The sequence below is a fragment of the Hemitrygon akajei genome, chromosome 5, assembly GCF_048418815.1.
Source record: "Hemitrygon akajei chromosome 5, sHemAka1.3, whole genome shotgun sequence".
Classification (NCBI taxonomy): domain Eukaryota; kingdom Metazoa; phylum Chordata; class Chondrichthyes; order Myliobatiformes; family Dasyatidae; genus Hemitrygon; species Hemitrygon akajei.
Genome location: NC_133128.1, coordinates 172,822,456 through 172,845,642, shown reverse-complemented (window position 1 = coordinate 172,845,642; position 23,187 = coordinate 172,822,456). Strand labels below are relative to the sequence as shown.

Genomic DNA, 23,187 nt, shown 5'->3' with positions numbered 1-23,187 from the left:
AACCTGTACAGCTGCTTTGAGCGTCCTATGGACTTGGACCCCAAGATCCCTCTGATCCTCCACACTGCCAAGAGTTTTACCATTAATACTATATTCTGTCATCATATTTGACCTAACAAAATGAACCACTTCACACTTATCTGGGTTGAACTCCATCTGCCACTTCTCAGCCCAGTTTTGCATCCTATCAATGTCCCACTGTAACTTCTGACAGCCCTCCACACGATCCACAGCATCTCCAACCTTTGTGTCATCAGCAAATTTACTAACCTATCCCTCCACTTCCTCATCCAGGTCATTTATAAAAATCACGAAGAGTAAGGGTCCCAGACCAGATCCCTGAGGCACACCACTGGTCACCGACCTCCATGTAGAACATGACCCATCTACAACCACTCTTGGCCTTCCGTGGGCAAGCCGGTTCTGGATCCACAAAGCAATATCCCTTCGATCCCATGCCTCCTTCCTTTCTCAATAAGCCTTGCATGAGGTACCTTATCAAATGCCTTGCTGAAATCCATATACACTACATCTACTGCTCTTCCTTCATCAATGTGTTTAGTCATTGTAAATTGTCCCATGATTAGGCTCGGGTTAAATCGGTGGATTGCTGGGCAGTGTGGCTCAAAAAACTGGTAAGTGTTGTATCTCTAAATAAAATCAAATAAAAATGCTCTCAAAATAAGATGCCGTTCAGGACTGAAATAAAGATAAATTCCTTCACTCAAATTCTACCCAGAGTGGATATGGAAACTCAGTCATTGGTTATGTTCAAATCAGAGTCTGAGAGATTTCTATTTACTGGAAGAATCAAGGAGTGTGGGGATATGACAGGATAACAGTGTATCTGAGGCAGAATTTCAAAAGGTAGAGCATGCTTAGGTGCCAAATGGCTTTTTCCTCTCTCATTTCATATGTTGCCCTTTATTGACATCATGAGTGCAAAAACTGGTTCATTTCTGGAAGTAATGATGTGGAATTCCCTGACTGATATTAGTCCTTAAAGCTAAGCATCAGAGCAATAATTTTAGTCCTTTTCAGGTATTGCATGCTCTTTTGAAAGATTCCAAGCTTTTTTTCAACTATTCACTAAAACGAATCAAACCATTCAGTTTGTACTGAGTTTAAAGCCTCACATCCAAGTCACCTGGCAGACTACCTGATTATACTACAACCTCATATCACTGCTGGCAAAAGTACTTGATGGAATAATGATTACAAGGCTGCTAAGAAAGAACTGGGAAGTAGAACAACCTGAACTACACATTAAAAATCTGGCATAATTTTTTATGGGAAGGAATAATTCTGTGTAATATTTTGCGAATTCAGTTATTTCTTTCCATTCATTTCTTACCCAGAGCACTTTAAAAATGTTTTTCTAACCCTACTATTCCAACAAGGTGCTCTCTTTGTGACTTGCAAAGTTAATGGAAGGCTGCTGAAAAGTTGTACTTGCCCTTACTATCCTTGGGCAGACAGTGAACTACTTCCTGAACTGGACCCATGTCCTGGGGATGAAGCTGGTGTCACTGACCTTTCTACCTACTTCAGTCTTCTATTATGGCCTTCTGGGAAAAAGATCCTTCCTCCTTGCCCTGACTTCCTCAATTGAAATCTCTTGGGAGGTATCAAAAAGCACGAGCAGACATTCTCATTATAGAATATGTTCAAGAATATTAAAATAGCAACACAATCAAGAAATGCAACCCTATTCAGAATCTTTTTATATTTGAAGCAGAAATTGGGATTGATCCCCAGTTTCTAATCTGAATATGATTCAAATAGGAATAATGCCTGACATATAAGATACCTAAAATTAAACATTGTAGGGTGTTCTTGTTTGATTTGTGACCCAAGTTTAAGCTGACTTGCTATCATGTTACTCTTCAATCTTATGAAAACAAGGAGAATCACAGAGGATGGATGAGTTACTGCTGTGAATTGAAATAAACTTAGCATCCTGGAATAACACAATAGTTTTCTAAGAATTTTATCCTGATATCAAAAAAACTAAGATTTCTTGCAGACATACCCAGTGGCAACTCATGAAGTTATTAAAGACATAATCTAGAAGTGAAATGGATCTCCAGCCAGTTTTTTGTTGTTGTTCACAATATGTAAACATCAACAGCAGGGACACCACTTATTGTCCATTCCTTACCCTCTGAGTAGTGGCCATTTTAAATGATAGTTCAGAATCAACCACACAGGTTGGTCTGGAGTTTGTTTTATTCACTCACAGGAGGTAGATGTCACTAACAATGTGATTATTTATTTTCTGTCCTAATTACTCCAGGATTGAAAAGACAGTAAACTACTTTGGAGGATCCAGAGTCAAATACATGTCAGACTGGCAAGTTTCCTTCACTAAGGGCATTAGTGAGTTATTAAGACAATCTAATAATTTCATTCTAACTGTTACTGAAGCTAGCTTTTTAAATTCTAGATTTATTTAGTTTAAATTTAAGTTCTCCACCTGCTGAGATGGAATTCGTCATCTGAAAAATCATCAGCCTGAAATATTAACTCTTAATATTCTCGCTACAGAACCTACCTGGCTTGCTGAGTATTTTTAGCATTTTCTGGGGTTTTTTCTGATTGCCCTTAAATCAGAATCAGAATAAATAAATAAATCAATTACAGTATATGTATATTGAATAGATTAAAACTTGTGCAAAAACAAATAATATATATTAAAAAAAGAGATAGTTTTCAAGGGTTCAATGTCCATTTAGGAATCGGATGGCAGAGAGGAAGAAGCTAAACTTGAATCGCTGAGTGTGTGCCTTCAGCCTTCTATACCTTCTGTGTTTCCCTTGTCCATATCTTCTTGGTCCTCACTACTGGTGCTGCAGACCAGTCTCTGCCTATACTCAAGGAGTAGAAGTACAGTCAGGTGATCAGACTTCCTGAAATGAGGGCGTGGAATAGCACGGTAGACATTCTTGATGCTGGTGTAACAATGGTCCAGTGTGTTGTTTCCTCTAGTATTACAAGTGATCTGTTGATGGTAATTGCTTAGTGATTTTTTTCAGACTGGCCTGGTTAAAATCTCCCAAAATGATGGTGAAGGTGTTAGGATGCGCTGTTTCGTGCATGTTGATCACATTGCTCAGATCATCTAAAGCCTGATTGACATTGGCCTGTGGTGGAATGTATACTGCTACCAAAATGATCCCGGAATTCTCCTGCGGTAGATAAAAAGGACAGCACTGATATATTTGTGCACCAAGAAGAGTTGATCATGAAGCATACTCCTCCACTTCTCCTTTTGAGAGACTCTATAGATCTATCCTAAGGGTGTATAGTAAACCCGTCGATCTGAATCACTGCATCCGGTCCGGAAGGGGCTAACCAGGATTCTGTGAAACAAAGGACACACACGGTCCTAACGTCCCTCTGATTCTGCACTCTAGATCATCAATTTTATTCACCAGAGACTGCACATTTGCCAGCAAGATAGTCGGTATGAGGAGTTTAAAACCCCGTTTCCATAAACGCACTTGTATCCTTGACCTACAGCCATGCTTCCTACATGGAATCCTATATGGACGCATCCATCCACAATCAGTATAGTTTCCGTCTGTTTTAAGCAGCGATAGTTTGTTTAAACGCATTAAGACATCTTTGTTGACTGTACTGACCTTGGAAGCAGTTGTGCTTTTAGCTGTATCAAGCTGAAACGAGAATATTTAATTGTATCCATTGAGAGTTCTGCTGCTACATGAGTCGCCCCTAGATTGAACACTGATAGTTTTGAAAAGTTATCTCAGGAAATAAACACAGTAAACTTAAAAAAAATAATAATGGAAGACCTCAACAGGTCCAGCAGCAACTTTGGAAAAGAAACATGAATGTTGACATTTCGACTGGAAACATCTAGGTATACCTTTTGCTTCACAGATACTGCCAGACGCATTGAGTTCTTACAGATTCCAGCATCTGTATTCACTTTTGTTTTCAGCAAATGATAATGTCTCCCTCTGCTGCGTTCCATTTATATTAAATCTACTCTCTACTCTCAGTGTAATTCTGAACAGCAGCAAAGCCTCATCCGTATGAGTTTTTTTTACATTTCCTCTGAACAAATTCTTTTTCTGTATTCAACTGCTTCTAAATGAAAGAAAAGTAAGACATGGAAATCTGTAGTGTATTATTACAGGCTCACACTAGTTATTGTGTGATGTCAGTAAATCATTAAATCAGCAAGAAAAATTTTGCTTGAGCTTATTTTTGAGTCAGGTCAGCATTCTGAGCTGATAATTTTATATCAAAGATTTACAGAGGTTTCTGGAGGCACCGTCTTATATGGACTTCAAAAACAACAGTACAAATTCACATATCCTCTGGTTTCTCTTCAGATCATAAAAGTAAATCAAATTCTCTTTGGCCACTTGGAAGTATGTTTTAGATCAGAAAATGGTTTACTGAGCAGTATGACAAACTTTACAGATGTCTTGGGCCAGGACCTACAATTTTTCAAAACTGAAATTCCATAGTGCAGGTGGTGCAAAAAGTAGGAATTTGATTAAAAGTTTTGGAGATTTCAAATGACCTGAAGTATGCAAATTTAATGGAGAAAGGAGGGGATGGAAAGTGTTCCAGTGCTGAATGGACACCTTGGGACACTAGAGATCAGGAGAGATGTTCTCTTTGCTGCTCAGGGATCTAGGAAGCTTCTAAGACCAAATCTTGGTGGGCAATTAAAGCAAAAGGCAATGGCAGAAATGTCAGGGATCATGTTCCCAGGATTATAGAAGCAAAACCTCAAGAAATTCAATGGCTTCATGTAGTCTAAGTTAGTGAGTGCATTTTCATATGCTACCTTACAACTGCTAGGTCTCATATTTCAGACATTGCTAAATACATCACATCCAGTCACACACCTACCAATAATATCTATATATTGTTCATGTACTCGTAGCTTCACTTTCAGTACTGCTGCAGATTTCACACCAATGCCTTACAGCTTGATCAGACTGCCTACTCTCAGTGACAAGCATTTCAGCTGAATACATTGTGTGACACTCATTGATAATCCTTCCTCTATTTGCAAAAATGATAATGCACCACTGAAGTTAGCAGCAGTTACATGGCAGCACACTATATGTCCACCCCCCCCCCCGCCATAGCAGAGTTAGTGCTCTGTTATTAGAATGGCTTTTGGTAATTACATGAGCAACAACAGGAGTGAAGCAATGGAGAAAGCTGGCACACTGACGTCTAATCTTTATACTTGCATCTCAAATTTCTCTCATTCTGATTTACAAGCTGCAGATGGCAGAAGTACGAGGGGTAATTGATAAGTTTGTGGCCTGAGGTAGAAGGAGTCAATTTTCGAACACCTAGCACATCTATTTTTCAACATAGTCCTCTCCTACATTTACACACTTAGTCCAGCAGTCATGGAGCATGCGGATCTTGGACCTCCAGAAAGTGTCCACAGATGGGTGATTGATAAGTTTGTAGCCTAAGGTAGAAGGAAATGAGTTATTAACTTCAAACTTCCTGCATAATCACTCAAAGAGTTAAACTGCATGTGTGTGTAACGAGAGCTGTATAACTCATCTCCTTCTACCTTAGGCCACAAACTTATCAATCACCCCTCGTATGCATCTCTTACTTTACCCCGTCTCCTCAATCCCTTTCTACTTGAAAGTTGGCAAAAACTCCTCCTTAACCATACAATGGTAAAAGAACATTAATTGGAAAGGCAATAAAGCAATAAAGGGGAAAACTGAAGCCATTCTGCTTTTCACTGAGCGACACTAGCTCAGATGTTATTTCTATGTGATATTAAGAAGGTCAGTTAGAAATGGGACCTGTGCAGAGGGCAAGGGCAATGCATGTGCTAGTTTCCGAAGGGTGAGGTTACAAACAAGCATTTAGAGGTGCATCTTGACGATACAGGGTATCAAATTTAGTTTTATACCAAATTAGACACTACATTGGTAAGAGTATTATGCACACACAACTAAAATCAACCAGAAGGATGTCAAAAAGGACAACTTTTTTGAGTTAAAGGCTTTGGTTCTGGTCTCATAGCATTGCATACTTTGGCAGTAGGAATCAATTTCCCATTCACTAGTAGTCCGAGCTATCCCATACCTCTGAGCAATATTTATTTATTTTTTTACATAGAGATGCGCTGTGGAAAGAGCCCTTCTGGCTCAATGAACCACACTACCCAGCAACCTACCTACCTAACCCTAATGTAATTGCAGGACAATTTACAATGACCAGTTAAGCTACTAACTGGTACATCTTTGGGCTGTGCAAGGGAGCATCTGGAGAAAATCCATGTGGTCACGGGGAGAGCGTAAAAGCCCCTTACAGAGCTGGAATTGAACTGTGAAATCCGACGCCCTGAGCTGTAATAGTGTCACGCAGACTGCTGTGCTACCATGGTGCTCCGTCATAATATCTAACAGCACAAGCCAGAATAAAAGCTAAGACAAATTAAACATTTCAAACAAAATAAAATGCTGCTTTTGTATCTACCATTGCCTCTACCATCCCTATTTTAGCTTTAGCTTGTCTTTGTTTCCTTATGCATCCAAATGTCCATAACAAGACTTGATTTCCAGCAGAGGAAACAATAGGTGGCCTTGAAGGACAATTTCAAACTGGAAAGCTGAAGAAGCGTCTTGACACAAAATATCGACTATCTATTTATTTCCATAGATGCTGCCTGACCTGCTGAGTTGCTCCAGCATTTTGTGTGTGTTAATTTAAAACTGCTTTGGGTTTAGAAGATCTGGTTTCAGAGTGCTGTCCAGTTTGGCTATCTAATAGCAGCAAATGTTGGCAGGGGATAACAAATACTATCATACTGAGAGTGGCCAACTCCACTGCTGTTCCATGTGTACATGGTGGATAGCTATGGTAGCTGTTCTAGTATTTAGTGATAAATTGCTTGACCCCAGTGATAGTGTACATGCTGATTTGAAAGTCATCTTAGCTTACGTTGCAGCAAGCTGAGGTTGGATGACTGAAATAAAAGCAGAAAGTGCTGGAAATAGCATGGATATTGGGCAACTTCCATGGAGAGTAGAAATGGGAAAACAAATGTGTCTTGAGTTGTACGTGGGAGACAGGTGGAGAGACCAAGGGGAATATCCGTGATAGAACAGAGCTTCAAGTTGTCCAGGTGACACAGAATGCTTTTAGTACCACCTATCTTAGAGGTGGACAAGATCAGTATGAGAAAAATAATATAAGAAAAGCATGAGCTAGTCAACAGCATTAGCAGGAAATGTAAAGCAAAAGAGAATACTGGACATATCAGCACATCAGAAAGCATCTGTGGAGAGGTAAAAATATTACAGGTGGGTGCCTAGATGGAAGGTGGGGTGTTATTCCTCAAGTTTATGTCATGTTTAACTGAAGGAGGTGTTCTGCATATTGGTCAATCAGTCTGTGTTTGGTTTCTCCAGGGTAAGGGGACTACATCATGAGCACCTTGTACAGTCCACCAGATTAGAAGAAGATGCTTCATCTGAAAGGACTATTTGGGTCCCTGGATGATGGAATAGGAAGCGATAAAGTGGCAGCTGTTAAACCTCTGGCAGTTGGCATGAATAGGGGAAGGGTTGGAGGTGACAGAGTGAACCAGAGAGTTGTGAAGGGAACTTGATGGAATATTCAGAAGCACAATCAGGTTTATTATCACCAGCATGCGGCGTGAAATTTGTTAACTTAGTAGCAGCAGTTCAATGCAATACATAACCTAGAAGAAAAAAATATAATAATAAATAAGTAAATCTTATTCAGTATACTTTATACAGTATACATATATTGAATAGATTAAAAATCGTACAAAAAAACAGAAATAATATATATTTTTTAAAAAGTGAGGTATTGTCCAAGGGTTCAATGTCCATTTGGGAATCGGATGCCAGAGGGGAAGAAGCTGTTCCTGAATCACTGAGTGTGTACCTTCAGGCTTCTGTACCTCCTACCTGAAGGTAGCAGTGAGAAAAGGGCATGCCCTGGGTGCTGGAGGTCCTTAATAATGCTGCCTTTCTGAGACAATGTTTTCTGAGAGTCCGTTGTACCATTCATTTGTGTTGCTATAGGATGAGAGACATTGGTAATCAGAGACTGCATTGTGGTTGAGTCCATCAGAGAAATCTCTTCTCTCCTGGTGCAAGCTCCCTGAAGCTCTGGTGGGAGGCTAATACTGGATTCCCCTATGTTCCTTGATAAAGCCTTTTTGCCAATGTGTCACACATTTTATTGTGATCTCTTGTTAACCTCGCAGACATCATATTCCTTATATCCATTAGAAAAGAGAAAACAGCTGAATTGCTCAGCAGCTCCCACAGCATCTGTGAAGAGAGAAATAATAGAAACATTTCAGGTTAATGGCCTTACTTTAGAACAAATAAATGCTTTAAGTTACAGAGAAAGGGGAGATGTAGGGAGAACAGGGGAGAGTCTGTGATAGATTGGAGACCAGAAAGGACTAGGTGATACAAGTGGTAATGCTGCCATCTTAGTAAGAGCGTTAAGTATAGCTAATCTGTCTGGAGGAGATGCAAGTGTCAGAGATGCCAAAGGAAGAGAGGAAAACACTACAATTGCTGAAAATCTGAAATAAAGTTGACAGCTGGATCTTATCAGTAGAATACATTAATTAATTCTTTTCTATTTAAAAGGATGTTAGAAATTATTTCTGACATAGTTTGAAACCTACTAGGGTAGCATTTTCACTCCTACAAAATTGAGAAAACTGAATACAAAATTATGCCCTAAATTATGTGAGATGTTGTGGTAGTCTTTTTCTCAATTATGGCAAACTCGGCTGCATATTGTTGAAAGTAAATTCTGGCTTGAACCAACATACTGTACTTGGATGATTTTGAAAAATGTGTTCCTTAAAGGCTCTGAAGAATATTCCTCAATATATTTTAAAGTGGTTACTGGCTGTAATTTAATTAATGAAGCAGAAATTATCTTTATTTTCAGAAATACATCTTAAAGATAATTATTTTTAAATAAAGTGTAAGTAACCTGACTTGAATAACACAAAATGACCTAAAATCCACATAGAGCCACTTGCTTGATTAATTGGTGTGTAATTGTCATTGTTTTAGTAAATTTCAAAGAGGTTATATTCAGAGGCATCAAAATATGATGATTATGCCTTTAAAAGTCAACCAAAAGCTTTCTTTTCAGAGTTTACTGTAAGGTATGATTAATTCTGTGGGAGTGTCCAACTTTTTATTCAGTGTGCTTTTTTAAAACAGTGCAAAAGTTCATGGAAATGCAATTTGAATGAATGTTACTTGAATGAGAAGATACTCAAACATTTGCTCCAGTTTATCCAATTTTAGACTCATTGCACCTACTGAGGAGTAGACTCCTGGTGCTTAACACATGAATCTCAGATGGAAGGAGACTTGAACATCTGCACTGTTGGAGACTTTAACAAAAGAATACCTATTTTATCGGGGTTATATGTGTAGCTTTGCTAATAAACATTGGGCCAGATCATACTTAATTTGGCCTCTGCCCTTCTTCAGTCCTTGCCGTTTTCCTGTAGCTTCACCTTCCTAATGCCTTAATGCCTGTCTGTTATGGTCACCCCGTGAGGCAGAGTTTGCTGCAAATAGCTATTTGGCTTTCACCATTGACACTGATATGCCACTTTCCCCAAAACAATTCTCTTTGCTTTTTCCATTAAATATCTTGGAATTATATTTAAATATCTCTAATATTCAAAGAGTTTTTTTAAAAAAAAGTAATTAAGAAGTTTAAAGCATTCTTTAAAATTGCAAGGTAACATTTTTAAGTTATAGAAATTACTTAGAAACTCAAAATTTAGGTAAAATAAAGAAAATACTTTCCTGCACCAACCCCTTTATTCAAGGTGATAACCTGTTGAAATATGTGTATGGGAAATGTATATGGCAGCCTTTCCTGGTGCGTTGCTGATAGTTTCCTGAGCTGTCCTTCCCCCCTTTCTCCAGTAACCAATTACACATTCCCCCACATTCGATTGCATTCTCTGACTCCTGCCACTATCAATACCCCATAGTCCTTTTACCTGTCCTTGGCCTGAGGCCTTTACCTAGCTAATGGCCTGACTAATAGTTTAATATCTATGAATCTTGGTGTTGTTGCATTAACAATTGCAGCTTGATTAACTAGAAAGGGTATTGCAAACTGCCAGTAATAGCAATGTATCTCATTTTTGTGTTGACAGGAAGTGTGCCTGTCTGTTGTAGAGTATCCTTATCAAAATTCAGCACTGCTCAGAATCTCAAAGCATTTGGATTTCAGCTGATAAAATGTATCTTCCGCCAACATGCCTCCTACCGAGTTGTCCATCCAGCTGTTGTTGGACCATCCTACCCTGTACCCAAGGTACATTGATATTGACTTACAGTATTACTCTTTGAACACAACTCCCTGCTGATTTTTATTATTACCTGTAAGAGAGGTTAAGGTGAGATGAGAAATGTCACAAGTTAAGCAGATATAATGGTGAAGACTCAATAAGTAATTGTAGTTAAGGTCGAGAAATGGTACAACTAGGATATTAGAAAAGAGTAGATTTTAGAACATATAATGGTTTTGGAGACAAGGACGTGGTGGAGGAGATCAACATTTCCCTTTCATTAAATTTCACTTAGATAATTAGGATTTGAATGTTATATTTAAAGGCATACAACATATGCCGTATTTACCAAAAACTATGACTTTACTGCACTAGCAATGTTTATAATATGAAGCAAAATACCTTCCTGGTTCAATATGGTGAAAATATTACAATGAAGGTGGTTCATCAACTGATTTGAGATACACCATGCGTGTTTTGTTTAATCAAATGTAGAGTTATATTTGTTTTAAAATATTTAATTATGCCTCTTTGAATTCTGGATTCTTAAAATTGTAATTATTCTTACTGGATGTTGTTTTCACAAAAATCCTAGTTTCAGTGAATTTGAATCAAATAGCTAAGGCACATTTTCATGTTTGAGTACTTGGATTTTACATTTTAAAGTAACAATGAATAATTGTTTTGTCAAAAGGAAATTTAGGTTAAAAGGCTGTGTATTTCATCAAAATTAATAAAGGTTTATCCATTTTTTTCTAAAGTAGGTAAATAAGCTCTTCCCATTTGTGTTGTTTGACCAAAGGCTAAAAACAGCAAGCTGCTATTCTTGTTAGTCCATTGAGTTAACAGTGTTCTTAGGAATTTAGAAGTGGGCAATGTTAAGTTCAAAAGGGCATTTGAAGAAATATTGCAGCAGCCTTGGGGTTTGTCTGATGGCTCAGGAAGGGTCGACACTGTAACACTCAGGGCAAACTGCCATGAAGCAGGAGTCTCTTTTTGAGAAAATGATCCCATTGTCACGCTCCAGTTTTCTCATCTTCATTTTCAATCTTTTTTTTCAAGCACATAAAGAAACCAGACTATGTGACGACAGGCATTATACCAGACTGGGGAGACTACATCGAAATTAAAGATGAAGATCAGATTCAGGGTCTTCGACAAGCCTGTCAACTGGCTCGCCAGATCCTCCTTTTTGCTGGAAGGAGTTTAAAGGTAATATATGTTGTTCTGAAGGTTAACTGAGAAAGGACATTTCAACAATTTTGCCTGTAACTTCATGCCACTTCTGCCCTCATTTTTTATAATTATGAGAGTTAGCCTTTTGTTTTCATGAACTTGTTCTTATATTTTAACTGCCCATCTAATTTGCAGTTAAATTGTACTTGAAAAGTTTCAGATTACAAAACAAGACTGCATTTATAAGCGAATAGTGTTTTAACAGTTCTCTGGATCATTTCTATTACATATATAGGATTATAGAAGAAGACCATATTTTTACAGAGGACATTTTTAAGTGTTAAAGAGAACATTTGTGCCCATGATTTTTACCTGTGAAGTGATAAACTGATGTCAACAATTCAGAATTATGAAGTTCTGGTTTTTACAATGCCAGTAATAACTTAGATATAAAGCAGGTCTAAGTGCAAACTAAATAAAGACATATTAAAAAATCCTAACTGACTCATACATTCTTTTTCAAAATTTTATTCACATGCCATGTTCTAGAAATTAGAATTTTACAAAGTCAATTATATAAAACCTCCATTCGTCAGATTCTCTGGCTTCTGACTTCATGACAAAAACTTTTCAAATGGACAAAAGAGAAAGTCAAGAGGAAATCTTTGCCTTTTGTAGGAAATGCATAGTTAAAGTTATAAATTCTGCAGTCTGAATTAAGGATTATTAGTCTCAAAAAACTATGAGCTACTTGTACTTTATGTACCAATGCCAAAATTATGTAGTTAATGTCTCTTAATGTTTTGTAATACCAAATTTTGATGATGTAATGCACGTAACAAAGAAGCGTCGTGCTTTAATTTTGATTATTTCTTGTCATTTACTTCTTCAGATAATATTAGTTTCTATTTTCAATTTCTACCATAGTGTCTCAAGTGGGGAAGAGTATGTGTCATTTATTCATGTAAAGCATGTGACCTTTTGTATTTGGTATCCTCCTATAAAATATCTATGCAGCAAAGTAGTATTCAATGGTATAGACTATATAAAGATTATCATTGGATAAAGAAGCTGTAGCTTCCAAAATTTCAGTATTTCTTCACGGTTAAATTGCCCAATAAAAAGCATAATTTTTATATAATACTTACTAATATAAAGTGTGTTAAAACTAGATTGTATAAAGTCTATTCTTCTTTATATTTTAGGCTGGCATGACAACTGAGCAATTGGATTACATTGTTCATAATGAAACTATCAAAAATAATGCATACCCTTCACCATTGGGTTATGGAGGTTTCCCAAAGTCCGTTTGCACCTCTGTGAACAATGTGGTATGTCATGGCATACCTGACAGGTATTTGTTTCTGGTAATTTGCCTGTTTGTGTTATCTTGTGCTTGCATTTCTGAGATCTTGTATTTCTTGTGCAAATGATTAGTAAACTATTTGAGTTTTTGAAAATAATCAAATATGAATTCTGGACTAAAATGCAGATGATACAAGGAAGAAAGCAAATTTACAGGTTTGCACTGAAAAAATTTTTTCTCTGTAACATCGTAGTTGCAAAAAGTTTTTTACACGGAAGTGTTTTAATGAAAATTTCCTTCTTATTAATCTTTCATTTAATTTTCAGATGCTGATGTATACTTTTTTTCTATTTTATCTTTATCTATTTGAATTTTCCTACTTTTCATCATGTTATAGTGAACCACCAATTTTATTGAAGTTGAAGTGCTGTAAAGAAGGGTTGAAGGAGATTTTTTCCAGCTTTCTTTCCACACATTGGCCTCTTGTAAAATATAGCTTATTAATCTTTCCAAGGATCACAACTCTATGGTATTGCTGTGGAATCTCCAGTCCTTAATTGATTCCTGGGATGTGGCTTCTAGCAACACTGGAAAACATTAGGCATATTTTTTCTTTCAGTTTTCCTCTTTATTCATTATTACGATATGTGAAATTTGAAAATTATCATGTTGAGTTAGGCAAAAATCTACTTTTGTAATGAACTCTTTCTGTTTTCCATTTGGCATAGAAAGAATGGATATCTTGTGTACAATTCAGTGGGAGTGGAGGGTTGGCCAGTTGGAGCCTATATTCACATAACAAAAGGTAACACTAGCTCTCCAAATTGATCATGGGGAGAGTATGTATTGTGATGCACACCATCACAACTTTATGAAACACTGCAGGGACAGGAGAATTTTTTCCTGTTTGTGATTGTAGGCTTCATGGCTGACTCATATGAATTGTAAAATCTGTACTAAAATAGGTTAACTCATTATATTGTATGTTTCTTTATATTTTAGTCTGGAATTGCAATAATTTGATGCTTCCTCGTGAAGAATTAGACAGAAATTCCAAGTCCACACCTGTACATTTCATTACCTTTAAAAATAAGATGTCATGAAACAGATTAAACCTATTTACTTTCATATTGACTTAGAAAAACATTTTGAAAACTGAAATGATGATTTCAGAAATTTTGAGGTGTCACTCCTTAAACATATTTCGTAACCATTCAAATTGTTTTAAACTGGATGTTACTAAAAGTTTTACAGACAAGAGAAAATCTGCAGATATTGGAAATCCAAATCAACATGCTCCAAGTGCTGGAGGAACTCAGCTGGTCAGGCAGCATCTGTAGAAAAGAGGAAACAGTTAATGTTTTGGATTGAGCCTTGATGATGGGTCTCGGCCCAAAATGTCGACTGTTTAGTCTTTGTGTGTATTACTAAAAGTTTGTTCTCCTGACATTAAATTCTCCTCATCCTATATCAGAATGTGACCACATAGTAAACTGTACCTATTGCCCTCTGCCGTTTTTTCACCATTGCTAGAATAAGGTGTAAAGTTTAGCCGTACGGAGAGCAAACCAGTGGCTTGATTTCAGATTCAAAATGTTCTGTTTTGGAAGCATTAAATGAGTTTAATATATGTAAATTAGATGTTCAATGGATTTATCAGGGCCATGTGCAGCTTGAACGGAGGAAACACATAATTAGAATTTTACTCAATTTTCAGTGTTTTGTCATTAAGCAGCACAGAATACAATATAAACTTATTGATAGTTTCTGCTGTGTCAGAAATGTATTGTAATATGTTGATAGGGACTCTGAATACTCAGGAAGATTGATGTTTTATAAAGTACTGCTCAATTTGATATTCAATCCTTTCATATGACTCATTTTTTTAACCAAGCAGTAGAACTACAAAGCATAGAATGCTCATTTTTAATATTTTCACTCTCTATTTTTTCTATAGTCCTAACATTTTCTTAAATTTCATTGCAGTCTGTTGAACAAATGTGTTTATTTTTCCTTTCAAAGCATTTTCATGTTTGAATGGCATGTTCATGTTCCGCTCCTCGAATCGAATGCCATACTGCATAGCACATGTATAGCCATGCCTTACAAAAAATATTATTTTAATGAATTACTGAAAATTGCCCAAGTTTGTATTGTTTCAGTTGTCTACAATTAGTAGAGTTATAGCACTCTTATTAAAAGAAGGGATCTAAAGTTGAGTACTTATAGCACATTCTATTTAATGTAAGGTAATTGCAAATAATTGCTGGGCCTTTCTAATACACTCTTATTAATCTGATTTTTTTTCAGTTGTGTTGGTATTAAGCTATAGCTCTTATATTTCTGTTTATTTCTTTCCAGCCGACCTCTTCAGGATGGAGATATTATCAATATTGATGTTACAGTGAGTATTTCATCTGAAAATCATAAAGACTTGATCAGCATTTTGATTCCCAGCAGTAACAGAAAATAAATCTGGATTAGGAATATGAATGTATAAATGGACATGTAATTCATTTTCAGGAAAATAAAACAGCTGCTTCCCCTTCCCCTTTTTGTTTATTGGAACAGATTTGCCTAATTGTCTGTAAGTCAGATGTATCATGATCAATGCAAGACAGAGGATATGCTATCTTACTCCTGCTATGTTGTCCCCTTCAGAAGGTATAATAGTTATTGATCCACAATGTAGTTAATGCAGGGGACTGCAGTGTTGGGAGGCTTTTTTGAATGAATGTGAGAGATGAGCTAATGTATAAAAGCCTGGCATTTTTCCTTCACTCTGCAGAGTTTGATCTTCCTCTTCCTGGTGATTTGAGTGGGGTCTGTGATTATCATACTCTGTCATTATAGGCTTCAGTGACAGCAATGGCTTGTATATGTCATTCTCCTAGAATTGTAATACTGTTGCTACCAATATCTTTCACATCTATTAAAGCCTTGATTGAGGTATCCTGCTCCAAGCATAATACAATTATGTTGTGTGGATGTGAAAAAAACATATTTCTTTTGCTTAAACACCTAAATGCCTCATTAAATCTATCATGTTTATAACTTCTGCTTAGCCTTTCTATCTTAAGCATGTTATAAAACTATCTTATACATTTCTAAAATAATGTGAATGCAATGCATGTACTAATATATCCACAAACTGAAAATGAATTGATTCCAATGAATTAGCAGTTTATTTTTGGCAAAAACATAGACATCAAAGATAGAAGCATATTTCAAGTTGAAATAACTTTGAGAATGTAAGTTATAAAATATAAATGTTTAACATAATAAATGAGCAAAGGGAGTAACTGATCATGTGACTTCCAACATTTCCCATTTCATGAACCAATGTAAAGTTTTGGAATGGAGACCTGTATATAAAATCATAATTAGGCCTGTGAATTGTTGAGATGAGAGAAAGATGAAAAATATCATACCTTGTTTTCTCTCCTTGTATAAACTAACATGTAGCATGTTAACATGTTGAGCATGTTTCTTGAAAAAAATTTTCTTGAACTGTGGTCATTTTTAAATTCTTAAGAGTTCAATTAAACAGCAAACTTTAATGGGAATTTATTTTTACTCCCCATTACTCTTTGGTTGAATAGGTGTATTTTAATGGATACCATGGTGATACTTCTGAAACATTTTTGATTGGAAATGTGGATAAATCTGGGCAAAAGCTTGTGGAGACTGCCAGAAGATGCAGAAATGAAGCAATTGCTGTTTGTAGGCCTGGAGCGCCGCTGAATGTAATTGGAAACGCAATCAGGTAAGTTTTGTACAGACAGGTTTTGGGACATCTAATGGGACAGAGTTTATTGGTGACGAGGAACAAAGTTGATCACCTTTTTTTGTCAGATTAGTCACTATTTCAGTCAGCTTGTGGAATTTGAACTGGTAGACAGAAATGTTATTCTCTGAGCAAGGGATAATACCTAAGGTGACTCAAAGAAGTATGTATAAAAAGATCAGGAAACATAAAGTATCTTGCAGTTTCTGGTTATTTTCACTATTTATTTATATGCACTTACTTGGTTTATACCAAATAATCTTTGGAAAGAGTATCTGATGACTATATCATAGAATAAAATCCATTTCATCTACAGTATTTTTCAATATTAATGGGAAGTTTATCAAGTTAGTTGTTTATTATCACTGATGTGTCATGAAATTTGTTGTTTTGCAGCAGCAACACAATGCAGCACATAAAAAGATTAACCATAAGTTGCAATATGAAATATTTTAAAAATAAATAAATAGTGCAAAAAGAGAGTGAAATAGTGAGGTAGTGTTTATGGAGTGTTTAGAAATCTGATGGTGGAAAGGAAGAAGCTGTTCCTAAAACACTGGTTGTGCATTCTCAGGCTACTGTACCTCCTCCCTGATAATAATGAGATGAGGGTATGTCCTGGATGGTGAGGATCCTTAATGATGGATGCACCACGTTTTGAAGGTATCTTCGATGGTGGGGAGGCTAGTACCCATGATGGAGCTGGCTGAGTCTACAATCCTCTGCAGCGTTTTCAATTTTGCTCATTGGAGCCTCCATACAACCAGTCGTGATGTTCTCTATGGTATATCTGTAGAAATTTGCAAGAGTTTTAAGAAATCGATAGAAATTTCCAATAGTCATTGAGAGTCGGCACTTAAAGAAAGTAGCAATGATCATGGCTAATAAAAAATCTTCAGAATTTGAAATTATTTAAAACCTAGTTAGAGTTATAGAGGTGTACGGTACATAATAGTCCCTTTGGCCCACTGTGTTTATGCTATCATGCCTACCTCTACTAATCCCATATGCATGCTTAATTCCATATCTCTCTCCCTTGTTCATTCAAGTAGCTGTCCAGTTGTCTCTTAAATGTTATTACTGTTGCAGCTTCGACCACCTCCTTTGGCAGTTCATTCCAGATACCAACAGCTGTTTGTCTGAAAATTTATCCCTCATATCACCTTTTGAACCTCCCTCTCACCTTAAATCTATGTTTTAGGCATCCTTACCAAAGGAAACAGACTCGGGCTGTCTAATCTATCTATGCCTCTTGTAATTTTATATATTTCTTTTTACTTATGTTATTGGTCATATCTCTATAACCTTGAAACACCAGAAAATTCACAGCAGCCTCCTTAATACTAATTGATTTTCATTTATTCCAATACCAGTATGATTGGAAATTTCATGCTGGTATGGATGAACGACTTAGAAAGATTTTGGAAACGTATATTAGGACAAGTTATTACAGTTATTAAAATTTAATCTGCCACCAAAGGAGTTGGATCAATTTGCCCTTGTGTGAAATAAATTTAGTCTAAATAAAACTATTCTTGGATGAAATGGTAGTGAAATGCAAATTTAGCTTTATTTTGCAGATTGGAAGAGTTAAAATATAAAGCTACTTAGTGTCTCAGAACTCCCAGGGTTTAATGCATCTGCTGGTGGTGTTCTTACATTATATCGAACAAAATTTGTTCAGTTATAAAGGGGGAAAAAAGCTCCAGAATTCTTATTCAAGCATTCTGTCGAGCTCTGCATTCATGACTGTGTCTAAAGGGCATGTCAGTCTTTTGATTCACTTTGAGAGGTAATTATCCTTTTCCTGTCACGGAACAACAAATGATAGCTAACTGAGGCACATTTGCAGTAGTTGCATTCATCAATTGCTTAAAAAAAATTGAATTTAATTGTGTAACACAGCTGCACGTCAGCTTTTATCACATCTCTCTTGTACTGTGTCTGGTTCTCCTTCCCTCTATATATCTATTTTCTTGTTCCATCTTGTTTTTCTCTCTTCATCACCAACCCCCTCTTTCCCTCTCTCTCCCTCCCTCCTCCTATCTTTATTCCCCCTCGATCTATTTTCTTGTTAAAGTAATTTTCCTTTGTGAGTCTTATTCTTGATCAAGTAAGGGTACATGAATGGACTAAATTATCACAATTACTCATATAATTGAACCTCCTTTGTACCAAGTGCAACTCCAGTAGCCCTTTTTTCCATCATGAAACTGCTTTCATTATATGGTTTTTCATATTCTCTGACACCATGCGCACACAGAACCAGGCGTGCAGATGAGATGCAGGGGGGAGCATTGCAGATCAGCAAGGTCACAGTAGGAGTAATTAGCTGTGCTATGGAAAGAGCATCCAGCCTTTTCTGCAGTGTAGATGTACAATCCATAGCTTTCAGTCACAAAGAACTTACTAACAAATGGAGCTCCCGCCCATTGCTTTAAAAAAAAGATTTGTATCAACACTACAATTTTCCATCATTAGGACTAATAATGGAGAGCTCGGTATGCATCAAGGGGAACAAAAAAAAATCTCACATTCAAGTGGCTGCTGGATGCCTTCCTTTTTTGTCTACAAGTTAACTCTTTACCATAAAGCTGTATATACCATATTCAGATACCCTCAAACTGTTGTTGGCACCTACTCTATTTCAAGGTGCTCCCTTTGAAATTGTGTTAATTTTCTATTTGGAAAAATGCATTTAATTTCACAATTGAAATGTGAATTGTACCCCAGTGTTTTTTATGAGTCGTACATGGGCTGTTTCTGTTTTTGTTATTTGCAGTAATGCATGTTACTTATTTATTCATCAAGGAAAAAAACTGAACAAAAATGAATACTACTACCTACTTATTTTCTAACAGTTATAATGTTCAAGATATATACAGTTAGTTGATTTTGTTCTTGTTTAAACTGCTACAAAAGTTATAGAATTATTATTGCAAGTATTTTAAATTTAGATTATAAATGGGAGGAAATATGAATTCCTTTTTGATCATGTTTTACTTGTAATATTTTAATGTTATACATACAGATCTGCAGCCACGTATTTTATAAAGTTTTTGAACAATTAAGGGAGCATTTACATCAATGTTTCAGGAAGGCCTTATATTTCTGAGCATTTTAAATTCAGTGTTGGAAAGCTAATATAATAATACTCTATTATTATACACTTTGGATATTATCCAAGGCACTGCATTGGCTAATATACTAGTATGGTACCGTGCCTTTGTCACTTTTCCTAGGTCAGTCTAACCTTCAATCTCCTTTCATTGAGAATACATAGAATTAATATTCTCTTTATGAAATATTTTTACAAATATAGCATAGAATTTGTTTGACAATGGGAGTGGAGCACAAACCAAGGGAGAAACAGAACTCAGTGAGACTAGATGTAGGAAAGAGGAGGTTTTCTTAAGGTTGACACACAGGTGTTGCTGGAGGAAGAAACAAAATCAGTTCAGAAGTGGAGTGAGGTGACAACATGGAGCATGATGAAACAGCAAAGTCTTAAGACATCCTGATGGTGAAAGTTATCTTTCTATTTCAATGCTGCTGTACTTCAAGAAGTATAAGTAATCATTTTTGTGAGAATCTCACACAGGTATTCAGTCTTTCCTCTGCTTCTTCGTTGAAGATTTGATATTCAACTTATGGAAATTCTGTATTCTTTCTCATACTTCTGTGTTCTTTCCTTTTCTCTTTGGCTGCCTTTTGTTATTGCTAGTTTGGAAATGTTCAGAAAACTCAGGCTCTTTCCTCCGAAGTTATTACTCCACTAGCCTGCTGGTGCAATCTTCAATTTCTTAAACCTTCACTCCAATTTCCAAACACCCCAGCAGATTACTCACACTTTAATGAGCCTTATAATGACTGTGCTAATGAGCTGGTGCAAATTGTCCTACTGTCTATCAGGGGAGTTTAGTTCATCTCACATTGATGTAAATGCAGTGAGATGCAACTAATCACATGCAATTTAGAGTAATTGTATTATTTCACAGTTAAAGGGAAGTTTAATGGCAGCAAAATTTGATGAATCAGATAAGATTTTGCAGTAATTTTAGCTCTGGATTTTTCAATTTGGGATCAACCTTATTTTGTGCTTTTATTATTTGCTATTGGTGTTTACAAGGGACAGCAAGATTGAATGGAAACTTTAGGATGAGTATATTCAAATGAGAATGATCATACTGATCTTATTTTCTGCAATCCCTAATCTGCACACGCATCATGATCATAATAAAACAAACATTCTAGGTTGCCAAGTAACTATGGATTTGAAATGCTGAGCACATAGGTAGTAGGCACTTGACAGAAACTACATTTACTGTAAATTTTGGTGATAATATTTTTTATTACCATTGTTCTAAGTCCTATAATGCAGGGATGCTATTTTCCAACTATTCTTACAGTTCCTGCTTAACTTTATCCTGCTTTCAAGATACTGGTCCTGCTGAGAATTTTCCTTTTTCCTTACTGCTGGAAAAGGAAGTGTATGGTATTTAGCTTTTCTCTTACACTAAAATACACAGTTACCCAAGTTGTCACAAAAGTAGAAATTACGTTGTTTCACTTAATAAAGTAAGTGATTGGTATGAGATTGGTCCATGAATAGGCTAACTGAATTATTTACAGGACCATCATAAACACTGCAGAGAAAGATCTACGCTCCAACCAGCCTGCTTCTTGGTTTTACATATCTTTGATATTTTTGATATATAACTACTTTGATTCTGTAGCCCCTTGATGACAAGTATGATAGGTTAAGAGGCAAATTTTCTGTAAGTCAAGAAAACTCTATTTACTGTACTAAACTACACAGTTGGATTTACTCTTTTATCAGTTGTAACTTCTACATTTTCTGTTTTGATGAATCGGTATGTATAGGCTACATAATATTTTCGTTGGTATGTTATGAACGTATTTCATAACATTGCTCTTAAGTGAAAAAGAAAAACACTGAACAAAAAGTGAATAAATATTTTATAAGAGCATGAGTGATATATTATACAGTGAACTAAATAGAGTGAACAACAAGATATTGTTGAATGATTAACAAAATATTGTGTTCAATAGCTGGCTTTCTGGTTTCATGATATTTTTGAACTGTTTTCTCTAGTTTACCTATGTTGTCTCCTTTCTGGCTGTTACATTGCTTTATTCGTTGTGGTACCTCTGTCATAGGCTTCTACTTTATTCTCAATATTTCAGCCTCATTTTTTCTGGCAGTTTCTTTCAATCTATTTTGGCTCTTTTCTGCATGTTTATCTTCCGCACAAGGTTTTGTGCAGATATATTCAGTAGCCCAATTTCTCAGGCCCCACCAAACATTCATTGTGCTTACTTTTGTCTACAAACTTTCTTTGTGTTTTTGCACTGTGGCTTACTACTGTAGTACTACTCTGTATTTGGGCTTTCATTTGCTTGTAAATAGAGCATGCAGTGGTGCACAGAAGATACACAGAGGTAATGACAAATAGGTTTATAAAGAGAATTAAAAGTGACTGAGAAAAAGTAAACAATTGTTAAAATATCTGCAACGATAATTAAAATTTAAAGGAATGTGTTTCCAGTTTTAAAAATAAATTTTACTTCAATGTATTTTGTGCATGCACAGTGGTATTCCTTACATTTTATATTCCTTAAGCCTAAATATGTGTTATTAATGTGCTGCATTATAATACAGACATTCATCATGCAACAGATGTACTAAATGCACAACTTCACTGTTGACAGAAAAAAATCAATAGTGGTGAGCATTCATTGAAGTAACCTTTATTAAAGTCAGTGCTATACTTCAGTTCTGTACTTCTATATTCATGCCTTGCACACCTCGTAAGTTTCAGTGAGTTCTTCTTTTGGTGTGGTTTATTTATTGAAACTGTAGCTCTAAACAGAGTTTCACCTATTTCTTTCCTTTCAGAACAGAGGTGAATGTTAACTACTAACTTTAATATGATTTCAGAGGAGGGTGCTCATTTCCATAAATTAATTGCATTATTTGCATTCTTAGTTTTCTCCATTGTTATTTTAGAACTGGTCATTGGTGTATCAAAGCTAATTTTATTTTTTTCTGAATGCAAATTGTATTAGTATCAATGATTTTATCTTCATAACTTTCTGATTTATTGGATGCTAAGCATTTCCTGATTGCAGATGAAGGATACTACATAGAAACATTCCAAATGTTAAAAGGCCTGAACAGATTAGATATGACAAAGTTATTTCCCATGGTAGGCGATTCTAGGACAAGAGGACATGACGTCAGGATTGAAGGACGTCCTTTAGAACTGAGATGCAGAGAAATTACTTTAGTCAGAGGGTGGTAAATCTGTGAAATTTGTTGCCATGAGCGTCTATGGAGGCCAAGTCATTGGGTGTATTTAAGGCAGAGATAGATAGGTTCTTGATTAGCCAGGGCATGAAAGGGTATGGGGTGAAGGCAAGGGAGTGGGGATGACTGGAAGAATTGGTTCAGCCCATGATTGAATGGGGGAGCAGACTTGATGAGCCAAATGGCCTACTTCTGCTCCTATATCTCATGGTCTTATGGTCTTACACGTAAAACATGTAATG

At 36.2% G+C, this 23,187-nt stretch overlaps 1 protein-coding gene and 1 long non-coding RNA gene across 7 annotated transcripts in view; one reads left to right on the top strand and one right to left on the bottom strand.

Moving 5' to 3' along the window:
- The window catches only part of metap1d (methionyl aminopeptidase type 1D (mitochondrial)), a 130,926-nt gene that overhangs the window by 50,448 nt on the left and 57,291 nt on the right, over window positions 1-23,187 (top strand). For 5 of the 6 annotated variants that reach the window (XM_073047221.1, XM_073047225.1, XM_073047224.1 and 2 more), the window contains 5 exons: window positions 10,211-10,371; window positions 11,408-11,557; window positions 12,727-12,875; window positions 15,189-15,231; window positions 16,430-16,593. In XM_073047221.1, coding sequence (XP_072903322.1) covers window positions 10,211-10,371; window positions 11,408-11,557; window positions 12,727-12,875; window positions 15,189-15,231; window positions 16,430-16,593 — 667 coding nt within the window. The remainder of the gene's footprint in view (window positions 1-10,210; window positions 10,372-11,407; window positions 11,558-12,726; window positions 12,876-15,188; window positions 15,232-16,429; window positions 16,594-23,187) is intronic. The other variant, XM_073047227.1, reaches the window with a different exon arrangement.
- Window positions 6,928-23,187, bottom strand: part of LOC140728469 (uncharacterized) — an 80,770-nt gene continuing 64,510 nt past the window's right edge. Inside the window, exon 3 of the long non-coding RNA XR_012099083.1 lies at window positions 6,928-8,330. This is a non-coding gene — a long non-coding RNA (uncharacterized lncRNA). The remainder of the gene's footprint in view (window positions 8,331-23,187) is intronic.